Here is a 12552-nt window from a genome sequence, read left to right on the forward strand (position 1 = left end):
TTTCAGCTGACCTCTTTATTTAAAATGTCTGAAACTATTGGTTGTTCCTTAGACATCCAGGAGAAAGGATTGAAATCTCCTAAAGTGACTGTTTTATAGGGGAAGGGGGTGTCGATTTTGTTCAACCATTGTTTTTCTGCAAAGTTCTGAAGGCCATAGCGTAGCAGCTGTATGCCTTCAAGGTTTACATTTGGTATGCTGATGCTGGAATAGTTATAGTGTTCAGCAATTTTGTGCTTGTTCTAGGCATTCCCACATCTTCACAATAGTCCCTCAAAGTTGATCACCATTTTATTGGAGTATTTCGGTCTGCTCTGTTGCCTTCTGAGCACATATGTGTGCTCAAATAGGCTCAGGGTGTTTTGCTCTTACTAGCATTACTAGAAACACTTTCATATAAGTCATTCATCATAGAAATACCTTGTGGGAATGTAGCCTACTCATATTTTCACTCCACAATCTCTACTTTTGAAGATATACGTTTTACTACTTTTATGCCCCTGTTTTTATTTTTATTTTATTTTACTTCTTACACAGGTCTAGGGACAATGGCACCATTGAAATAAATGTCTTTGGAGCTAATTTTTGTTTTAACCACCGGAGCTGCGTAAAAAACACTGCCAATGGTAATGGTTTCTTTATGTATGGCATAAAAGAAGTTAAATTAGGCAACCTATAATGGCATTTAAAACATTATTGTTGGATTGTAGTAATCTGGGTTTTTTCCGTAGCTCACAAAATGTTGGTAGTCAGGGGAAACCAAGTAGCACAGCACTATGTGCAACATCACTCACCCTATCTACCAGCCATTCTCAAACTTCAGAAGACCAAGGCCCACTTTGAAATGTGAAAAAATTCTGGGGCCCACCCCAATATAATATAATATAATATGATATGATATGATATGATATGATATGATATAATAGGCCTATAGGCTAATATAATATAATATAAATCAGTTATTAGTAATTTCTATGCATGTGTGTGTGGTTTTCTGAAAGGGAAACAAATGATAGGCCTAACGGATAAAATTACTCCTAAATACTGAATATGAAATTAACAAGAAACAAGCCAGCATTCAGGCTCAGAGAAATATGCATTAGTCTTGACATAGCCTATGTGAGCCTATGTGATTATCTAACCAACATTTGAGGATAATTTTTCCAGGATAATTTTTTTTTTTGAGAATCGCTGCCCTAAAGCATTACGCATGCAAACAGTAAAGTAACTGCAAACACACACACACACACACACACACACACACACACACACACACACACACACACACACACACACACACACACACACACACACACACAACCCCTTACTTCAACAGATTATTAACTATGAAATGAGATAGGCAATCAATCGTGTAGTACCACAGTGAGCAGATAAGAAAAATACCATTCCCTTACCTTAGAAATGTCTTTAGGCGAGAAATGGGAATTTCGTCCTAACCCGAGGCACATGCCCAGTCGGCTGTTGGGCGATGATGCATGAAAGATCAGAGCATATTGTTTCAGTCATTGATTGTGCCGATTTATTTAGTTATTTCTCCTTTATTTTACTAGGGTAGTGACATTGAGGCAACTGCCTTTTTTCCAAGTGAGAACTAGCCAAGAAAGCAGCAAAGATGCAAAACGCACTACATAGGACACACATACATAAAGGCACATAAAGACAAAACGGACATCTCACAAAAGACAGCACAGAATAATAGGTCTGTTATTGTTTGTGTACTGTCTATTCGTTTGGCAGTATTGTGATGGAAAATGTAGGCCTATTGTTGTTCATTTTAATGTGGTGATTTTGGTGATGAAGGGCACATAAAAAGTTAAGCTGCATATAAAAAGAAAAAGTAGGCCTATATAAAACTGTTACACGTATACTGAATAGGCTAAGTAAGAAAGTTGAACAGGCCTACTTTGTCAACTTGGTGCTGACAATGTGGCTTTGCGAAAGGATGAAAAGACACTGTGCAAACAGTGTAAGATTCTGCCAAACACAAGACACTTTGGTCAGAGACATCTAGAAATGTGTTGCAAAACATGACCACAACCCAATGCCATCTAAATTGTTAGATTTGTGTAAAGGCCTCATGCTGACAGGTCTAATTTAGTTCAAGGTTTATTTGACAGGGACAGTGCACAAACATTGAGCACAACATCAAGGCTATTTATCATCTGTAGTCCCCAGCCAAATGATGAGGTTAAGTTTAAAAAGGATGATTAGATAGGCCTAATGATATTAAAATAACAACAATACATGCTATGATGGGATTAAGGCGGTGTTTCCCAACCTCTTTTGTCTTGTGTAGCCCCAAGCCTTTTCAGTGTGCCATGAGTACCCCCAAGTCAAGTTCTATATCGCTTTCTCTATCCCAATGTAAATAAGCTCCAAATATTTGTTAAAATTACATTTCCCCCCAAGCCCCAAGCCTTTTCCGTTTGCCATGAGTACCCCCAAGTCAAGTTCTATAGGCCTATCGCTTTCTCTATCCATATGTAAATAAGCTCCAAATATTTGTTAAAATTACATTTTCCAAGTACCCCCTGCAGTGTGCTCGCCCTAGTGGTTCACGTAGGCTACCCCTGGTTGGGAAACACTGGATTAAGGGCACAAAAACACGACAGAAGATCAATGACTAAAATGTACAGTGTTGCTCTGTTTTTAACCATTAACACCTGATTTTAAAAGTAGGCTACTGTGCGAGTGCAATGAGTTGCAACCAGCAGCACGTATAGGCCTAGGCTAAGTCTGGGCTTTTTTCTGACCAACTGTGCAGGGGAACACAAGTGTGCTGCGAGAGATCTGGTGTGTCGTAAAAAAAAATAGGCTATAGAATGACTAGCCTACATTGTTCATTAGGCATTGGAGTGTTATTTTTCATGTTTTTGTTATTTTATCTCTGTTACTTTTTAATAATTTAATAATTAGGCCAATATAGGCCTACATGCCTGTTGTTTGCTTAATGCCCAGTAGCCCATGCTAGAGAGAAAGAAACCAAGAGAACATTGCCTTAAAAGGAATTCAAATAAGTACAATGACAAACATGATTTCTATTGTAAAAGTTCCCTGACATCACGAAAGACGCTGATTGGATGAGGAAAGGGAACATGCTAGAAGGGCCCCTTGGGTGATAAAAAGAGAGACGTGATGTCCCTTGTCTTGGGTGTGCTGCTGGAAGCATCTCAGTGGGCTTTCCTCGGCCTACTTGCTGTGGGTGTGCTACTTGAAGCACCTCTGGTTTGCAACTCTGTGTGTTGTCTGTCTTTTGCGGTGGCTGTTAGCAGAAAATTGGTATCGAGACTTGACTGCTTTACCAGGTAGGCTATTCTTTTATGCATCTTGTGCAAACACAGCTTTATCAACGAGTCAGATTTGTCAACGTTTATTCTTTATTCCTTTAGGCCCTATTCTGATTAAATTTAACCTGATTGACGGTTTTACATGTTACCAACAAATTCTTCGACATAGACCTAAACCATGTAGGCCTATTTGGTGACAGTGATATGAGTAATAGACGTGCGAAAATTTGATTTCAAAGATGGGGGCGCAATTGGTCAAATCATCCCCCCACTTCTGTTTTGGGTGAAGCTTTTGCTCTCCCATCAATGTAGGCATACTGCAATACATTTCTAAAGAATTAACAAAATATTGACAGTGTAATCATGTAGGCCTACAGGGTTTGCCTTTATTTTTAGACTACTTTCGCGTTTACGTCCATTGCGAAAGGGTGAGGTTTGTCAGATTTGCTTTCATTTTTACTTTCGTTTTTACTGTCAAAGCACCGCCCGGATTTGCGCTTGTTTTGATGTAAAAGTTAGGAGATCGGGTGTGCAACTTGAATTGGGTGCCTGCCTTTTGAAAACCAAAGATAAGCCTCTGATAAAGCAAATTGATGTGAAGGATTTGTGAGTTTACATGGCCATTCAGAAGATTAAAGCTATTTTGTCCTCTTGCAGCCCAGTTGGTGAATTCCTCTTGCAATGGCGAGTGCTGGCCACCAGGTGTGGGTTGGCTTCATTGATGGCCTTCCAGTGGTGGGATCTGTGAAAGAGGCTGTGGAGTGGGTTCTGGCTGTAGCTGCTGATGATTCACTTAAGGCAAAGCTGAAACTAGACGCCATCAATGGAAGACTCCCACAGAAGAGCAGATATGATAAGTACTCGCGGAGTTCGTCAGGATATGCTTCTGACAGCACCTGGGCTGGATATTCCTCTGACAGCTCTACATCATCTGGATTCTCTTCAGGCAAACCAGCCAGGCACGACACAAAGTATGAGCTGAAATGTATGTATAGCCTATTTCGTTTCATATTCATACCTAAATTAAACTGTATATCCATAATACAACGTACAGCTGCTTATTTACATGCTGTGACAGCAGTGTAATCTGCACATTAGATATGCATTGTTTGGTAGATAGCCTATCTGAAAATGTTTAATGATGTTTCTCCCAGGTGTTCCTGACGTGAACCTGAAGGCCTACATCACAGAAGTAGCAAAAGGAACGAAAAGCCAGCAGACAGGGAAACCACCAGTGAAATCTAAAACGGATCAGAAGAAATTGCAAGAGATTCGGGATATGACACTGCGGAAGATCCAACGTATCAACCAGAATTTCGAATTCAACAACCCTCTTGTTGATGATGGTAAAAGGGCCAGAAGGGGAGAGCATGTTATCAACAATGATGTAATTTCATTTTACTACAAAACTGTAGATGATTTCATGAAGGAAACCTTCTATATGCCAAACACACTTGGGATTGAGTCTCCCCTTGATAATAACACAAGTGAAGCCATTCAAACTGAGTTGGTAGTGCATTTTGATGAAGATGAGCTGTACATCAATGCTAATGCACTGATATATGGTGAGTACAGTCGAGTGCTGAAGCAGGCCCTTAAAAGTTGGCTGTTAGCACCAAGCCAGGAACTTGTTGGGCCTGTGAACCGCATTGTACAGATCATGAATGAGGAGGAGGCTTATGTTGATCCGCTGGCAAGGGACAAATATATTAGGAATCAGAATGCCAGACGAGTTCGTGTTGAGACTATCAGAGGACGGGTGGTAGATATGTTAACCAACTGGCTGCAATATTTTCAGGCCGCTAAAACTGGAATCGACGCCATACATGCCCGCAGGTAGTGAGTTGGCCTGGCCTTAATGATAAACAAGGGATAGCCTCAAGGATAAATGCCTCTGCAAAGAATGGAATTTTAACCAAGCAATTTCTTTGTGGACTCATGACTTGTGTTTCTTACTGAATTGTTTGCTTAATAGGACAGCAGAGGACAAGGCTGCATGTCAAGTTCAATAAACATAGAATAAACCTTGTCCTTGTCATGCCAATTGTGTTTACAAATTGTTGATTATACCTGGCAAGCTTCACTTAATAAATTAAGTCTTTGTAGAACACAAATAATTCAGTGGAGTTGTGTGGCTTTGTGAGAATGACATCTATTTTTTATTTTTATTTTTTAATGATTTGTTGGGGGGGCTTTTGGCCTTTATTATTATAGGACAGTGTGAGAGTAGACCGGAAATGGTTGGGAGAGAGAGACGGTGCAGGATCAGGAAACGACCCCGGCCGGACTCGAACTGGTGTCACCGCGGGCAATGTAAGCCCAAATGTGGGGGGCTTAACGCGCTGCGCCACAGCACCCCCCTGGATGACACTTATTTGATATAACTTGTTGGTAATATGGAGGAGGAAATATTGGGCAGGTGGTCTGCCTGCTGTCCCTTTTGCAGAAAAAAGTATATTTCTAAATATACGCATCATGTGCCAATATATTTTCATGAACAATCATATAATGTGAACATTTCAGAGTAATATATTTGCATATACATAACATACAGTACTTATAACTGTATGGAAGTGTTGTCTGTCTTGTATTACTGTTCTGTTTCTTTCATATATTGAACAAATATATGTAGATATACTTTAAAAAAGAGGATGGTAATACCGGTACATCAAATCAGTCAAACGAATAGGATGGCGTATGGATTAGAATGCACTTCATGGTGATTGGTTGATCAGTCTTCGTAGAGCCTAAGTCATGCCCTTCCATGGGACACATAACATTATATTTTATTATAAGCTTTAAGTACAGAGTATTGTTTACATTGGAGCAGTGAGAGCTTAGGTGCCTTGCTCAAGGGCACCTCAGCGATGGAGTGAGATACACAGTGGAAGAGTGGGATTTGAAATGGCAACACTCTGATCTAAAACCATCTCCCTAACCACTACGACACAGCTACACAGAGTGTTCATAAAACAAATATTCGATCGCGAGTCCCATGCAACGACATGATAGGCTCCCTATTTTAAAAAAGCCCTATGAGTTGTTATTACCTGTGTCTTGAATTTGCACGCCACATTTCCTATCATGGTTATATCTAAATGCCAGATGGTGATTGGTGCCTTGACATAGTGGTGTCATCAGGGCCACTGACAGCTATGGGCCCGGGACAAAGTCATCTGAAAGGGCCCGCCTCCTAATACATACAATGTAATGAGGACCAAATTCTGGGCCCGCTCTCTATCTGGGCCGGGGAAAATTGATCCCTTTGTCCCAACCTGTGAGCCAACCTGTTTCTGGTACGAAGCTGGGCTTGCATGGTCACGTCCACCAAACTTTTTCAGGCATCTCAAAAGCATTACCAAGGTAAGCCAACCTTTTACATTAGGCCTACATTACATTATATTACACTTATCTGACGCTTTTATCCAAAGCTACTTATCATTTTGATGTACAGGGTATTGGTTACAGTCCCTGGTGCTGTGTGGGGTTAGGTGCCTTGCTTGAGGGCACCTCAGCTATGCTGCCATACCAAACAAGAACAGAGTAACTATGCTTCCTGGCAAACCGAGGGAAAAAAGGCTTTAAAGCTTCCTTCTCGTCCAGACAACTGTGTTGTAGGTAAAGTGGTGGTGACACTTCCATGTTATACTTTACAGGATAACTTCTGCCAATTTCAATATGCAGTTGTAATGCTCACACTGCCCTGGACTTGTCAGTACCTGAGGTCCACCGTCGTCGTCCCCCCACCCCCCCACCCTTAGCATCACCAGGTACTGACAAGGCAAGGGTAGCATGAGCAATAAAACAGCATATTGAAATTGACAGAAGTTATCCTTTAAGATGGAAATTTATGCGCACAAAAAAACTTTTTAAAAAGTGGTTTCTGCATTCTTGCTGGTATAAATACCTGTTCCTGGACCACTGCTTAAATGATAAGTGCAGTGACTACAAGTCACTTACTGTGTTTTAGCTTGTAACACGTAATCTCTTAAAACCATATGTACTGTAGAACCGCAGTAACATTCATTTTTGTAGTTAGGCCTACTTTCTCTAAAACGGGACAAAGTTGGACCAACATTTTTAGGCACAAGATAAAGGAGGCATTATAAAGCCCATTTCCAGTCTAAACTCAATTTCGACCAGATATGGAGTTACTGCGTTCTTATTTGGTACAGCAGTATGAGAGAAGGGGTGGAAGGGTATAATTGGAAACTGATACTTTCTGTTTTAAAGCTGAGTGTGTGTGTGTGCGTGCGTGCGTGCGTGTGTGTGTGTGTGTGTGTGTGTGTGTGTGTGTGTGTGTGTGTGTGTGTGTGTGTGTGTGTGTGTGTGTGTGTGTGTGTGTATGTGTGTATTGGGAGGGAGAAGGGGAATTCTGACCTGAACTTCCTGAAAGCAAATTGATAACCTATTAGCTTCAATTTACACCTTCCACATGAACAAACCAATTAAGCATCCAACAGTTCACTGTTGAAGAGCTTGTGAGGAAAGCAAATTGACGTGAAGGATATGTGAGTTTAAATGTGGCAATTTGGGAAACATAAACTGTTTTGTTTCTTAACCCAGTCCAGTTGAATTCCTCCTGCAATAACTGCCATGGCAAGCGCTGAACACCAGGTGTGGTTTGGCTTTCTCGATGGCCTCGTTCCAGTGGTGGGATCTGTGAAAGAGGCTGTGGAGTGGGTTCTGGCTGTGGCTGCTGATGACTTGGATCTGGCAAAGCTGAACCTAGACGCCATCAAATAGCAGGGCTGGACTGGGACAACAAAATGGCCCGGGCATTTTTTGCCTCAGACCGGCCCCACATACCGATAATTAGCGGAGCGCCGCCATTAAATTGACGTAACTAATGTCTTCTAACGGAAAAATCCCTCTCTTTCAGGTACCAAAAAACTCCACTATACGTGCAGTGATCTCACGTTCAATTGTTTATGTAAAATGAATCTATGAATTGGTCATGTAAGCTGGCAGAAAACCTGGAAGTTGAGAGAAGAGAGCCCCTAACAGATGGGGATGAACTGCCCTTATCTGCACCCTTCAGTCAAGTCAGCTCCTTGGACACACACAAAGAGAGGGGGGCACATACTTATTCTAATGTTAGGCACATACTGTAGACCTTCACTATTGGGTTTGGAGTGTCTTGCTTCAGATAGTGGTTTAAAAAGGTTTGCAATGTACAGTCTGGGAGGCAAAAATATTTAACTTCTGCCTCAACAGTCTGGCTTGACAAGACAAGAACAGAGGGATAAATTATTAACTACAAATAATACAATACTTAAACTTAATATTCAAATGTATATTTATTGGTATTCAGGTGTAAAGAAATCCTGCACACTGTCCATTCCTACAACAAACTTTTTCTGAAGAAGTTCAGATCACAGAAATGTTGTATTTAAGTTTGTTGGTGGAATGGACAGTGTTCAGGATTTCTTTACACTTGAATGACAACCCCACCAGCCCAACCACAGAGGTGTGTTCTTGAAATATTTATTGGTAGTAACAATAATATGCTTAGTGGCTACTCACTGGCTACTCTACAGAATCACAGACAGCACCATTCCACCACAAAGACAGCAATTAGCACATGCCTGTGAATATTTTGGCCTTAAAAATGAGCAGAATGTACAGGAGGAATATAAAATGAAGTCTCAGGAATTAACCATAAGGTTTACCATTAATCTCCATTTAGCCTATCATAACAAATCTATATATTTATCACATGGACTATAGAGCATAGGCATATACTTACAAATCTTCATTGGTACACATTCAATTTGGAAAAGGAAAACCAAAAGAATGAAATACAGTGCATTGTCTCTGAGACTTTGTCTTCCTCAGGATAGGCCTATAAAAGCACACATCTGCTTCTATGTGTTAGTGTTGTCGTAATGTAGGCTACATGGCAACTGAATATCATGCATACCACTGGAAAGAGGAGAATGTAAGCTTTCGAATGGTACCCCACATGTGCCAGTTCACAGCCATGATGTCTATACAAACATGCATCAAAGAGTGTGTGTGGGGAAAACGATGTTTTGTTGAACCGCTATTAGCGATTTCGTTCGCTATTACGCGTTTTTTTCGGGGCTTGAGTCTATTATATCTGAGGGAGCTCAGATATATTTTCAGATATATTTTCATTTCAGAATCATATTTTCATATTTCTGGCAAATGCCACCCCCTAGAACTGCCCTGGCCGAGGGCTGTCCACATGACATCGTGGGCCGCCGGTCTCTTTTGTAAAAAAAAAAAAAAAAAACTTTTTTTTTTTTTTTTTTTTTAAAGAGGGGCATCGGCCCTCGAGGGGCGTCGGCCCACCGGGAAAATGCCCGGTATGCCATACTGCCAGTCCACCCCTGCCATCAATGGGAGGATGGCAAAGATGAGCACTCGCAGAGTTCATCAGGATATGGTTCTGACACCTCCATATCTCCTGGGTCTTCCCCAGTCAAATCAGCCAGGCACGACGAATATGAGCTGAAAAGTATGTATATCTCATTTCATATTCATACCTGGGTTATATATATACATATAGGTTACAACTTAGGCCTGCTTAGGCCTACTAACATATGTCACATATATGCAACATATCCTGCCAGGTGTTCCTGATGTGGACCTGAAGGACTACATCATAGAAGTACCAAAGGGAAAGAAAAGCAAGCAGAGAGCCACTAGTGAAATCTAAAACTGATACGAAGAAACTGCAAGAGATTTGAGATACGACACTGCAGGAGATCCAGAAGATCAACAAGAATTTCAAATTCAACAAACCGCTTGCTGATGATGCTAGAAGGTCCAGAAGGGGAGAGCATGTTATCAACAATGATGTCATTTCATTTTACCACAAAACTGTAGATGATTTTATGAAGGAAGCCTACCATATTCCAAACACACTTGGTACTGAGTCTCCCCTTGATAGTGACACACGTGCAGACATTCAGAATGAATTGGTAGTGCATTTTGATGAAGATGTAGAGTATATCAATGCTAATGCACTGATTTATGGTTTGTACTGTTGGGAGCTGAAGCAGGCCCTTAAACGTTGGCTGGCAGCACCAACCCAGGAAGTTGTTGAGGATGTGACTCGCAGTACGGATCATGAATGAGAAGGAGGCTTATGTTGATCCGATGGCAAGGGACAAATATATTGGGAATCAGAAATCAAGACAAGATCATTTTGAGACTATCAGAGGACGGGTGGCAAATATGTTTACCAACTGGCGGCAATATTTTCTGGGTGCTAAAACTGAAATTGACTATATATTTGACAAAAGGCAGTGAGTTGGACTCAATGATAAATAGCCTAAGGGATATAGGATAAATGCCTCAGCAAATAATTTGCCAAGAATATTATTTCAACCAAGCCATTTCTTTGTGCACTTCCTACTTGGTTTTCTAACTAACTACATTATATTATGTTGCTTGTTGTTAAATTGAATCTTCATAAGAGAATGCACATCCCACCTCTCTTAGGTGCAGGACAAATGCACAACTGATAGTGGAAAATTTTGAAGTCTGCACACTGTAGCTCCGCTTTGAAATTGATTTAGGTCATACAACGATTCGACCCAACCGGGTCTTCATCAGGCACATGTTGTTAAATTGAATAAACATAGTAAGCCATGTCTTTGTCATGTCAGTTATGTTTACAGTTTGTTGATTATGCCTGGCTAACTACACTTCATTAATAAAGTCTTTATAGGACATAAATAATAAAATTGTGTTGTGTGGATTTGTGTTGTGTTGTGTGGATTGTGAAGGTTTTTTGTCGCCACTGGAAGACATACCTCATCACCGATGTCTCTGAATTGTGGGGTCCCCCAGGAAAAGAGAGGAGAGACAAAAGATTGCTACTATCCTTGAAACGAAGGGACTGAAAGCAAGGGAAACAGTTACAAATCTTGGGGTCCTCATTGACAGTGACCTAAACTTCAACAGTCACATGAAAGCTATTACTAAGTCTGCATTTTATCACATAAAAAACGTCTCTAAATTTAGGGGCCTTATGTCTAAACATGATCTGGAGAAGCTAATACATGCCTTCATTCCTAGTAAGGTTGATTACTGTAACAGTCCTTTTACTGGCCTCCCCAAAAAGACCATTAAACAGCTTCAACTTGTACAAAATGCAGCAGCAAGGGTTCTTACAAAAACAAGGAAGTTCGACCACATTACTCCAATTTTAAGATCGCTGCATTGGCTCCCAGTAAGCTACAGAATAGATTTTAAGGCAATGCTACGTGTGTTTAAATCATTAAATGGAATGGGACCCACATATCTACTGGATATGTTTCAGCTGTATGCACCAACCAGGTCACTAAGGTCAACAGAGAAGAATTTGCTGGTGATTCCAAAAGTCAAAACAAAGTGTGGAGAGGCAGCCTTTAGCTTCTATGCTTCAAAGCTTTGGAACCAGCTTCCAGATGACGTAAAAAATGCACCCACTATTGATAGCTTTAAATCTAGACTCAAGACAAAGCTGTTCTCAGATGCTTTCCCCTAGCTTAAGTTACATATCATTCTTATTTTTTTTATTATTATTATTATTTTTATTTTTATGTTTATTTATTTATTTAATTTATTTTATTATTATTTTTACCTTATGTTTTATCTTAATGTTTTAAATGTTTTTTGACTCCAATTTATTTCCTTCTTTCTTCCCTGTTTCCTTTCATTTACATTTGTTAACTTTGTGAAGCACATTGAGTTGCACCTGTGTATGAAATGCGCTATATAAATAAACTTGCCTTGCCTTGCCTTGGATTTGTGAGGATGACATCCTGTAACTGGTTAATAATATGGTAAGCCAAATAAATAAGAGAATCTACCCTATGGGCCATTTTCGGGCCAGTAGTCGGCCTGCTGTCCATCGTGCAGCAAAGTATATTGCTAAACATATCACGTGCTGGTATATTTTGAGCAATCATATACTGTGACATTTTAGTAAAATATTTGCACATAGTACATAACATGTGTCCCATACACTGTATGGAAGTGCCGCTTGTCTACTACTGCACTGTATCGTATATATATATGAACTTTATATATGAACTTTATTACAGGCTCTAGGCCCAATAGGAAGACACACATCATATTATACATAAAAAAAAACAATAACATATAAAATAGAAACAATAGACTTACAAATATAGATATAGGCCTACTGAGATAGCCGATACTAAGATGATAGTAATACATCAGTCAAACTAATAGGATGGCATATAGAATGCACTTCATGGTGATT

General features: G+C 40.1%; 1 protein-coding gene across 1 annotated transcript; it reads left to right on the top strand.

Moving 5' to 3' along the window:
• Positions 1-2984: 2984 nt before the first annotated feature.
• LOC134470182 (uncharacterized) lies at positions 2985-5419 on the top strand. The gene is made up of 3 exons (XM_063224210.1): positions 2985-3326; positions 3966-4293; positions 4463-5419. The coding sequence occupies exons 2-3, from the start codon at positions 3990-3992 to the stop codon at positions 5146-5148; spliced, it is 990 nt and encodes a 329-aa protein (XP_063080280.1). The 5' UTR covers positions 2985-3326; positions 3966-3989; the 3' UTR covers positions 5149-5419.
• The last annotated feature ends 7133 nt before the right edge of the window (positions 5420-12552 follow it).

This window comes from Engraulis encrasicolus, chromosome 19 (genome assembly GCF_034702125.1).
Source record: "Engraulis encrasicolus isolate BLACKSEA-1 chromosome 19, IST_EnEncr_1.0, whole genome shotgun sequence".
Classification (NCBI taxonomy): domain Eukaryota; kingdom Metazoa; phylum Chordata; class Actinopteri; order Clupeiformes; family Engraulidae; genus Engraulis; species Engraulis encrasicolus.

Bases quoted from the DNA above. Each gene is read 5' to 3' on its own strand.
- LOC134470182 (XM_063224210.1), top strand. From the start codon at position 3,990: ATGGCGAGTGCTGGCCACCAGGTGTGGGTTGGCTTCATTGATGGCCTT. The intron at 4,294-4,462 runs GTATGTATAGCC...TGTTTCTCCCAG, and splicing joins CACAAAGTATGAGCTGAAAT to GTGTTCCTGACGTGAACCTG.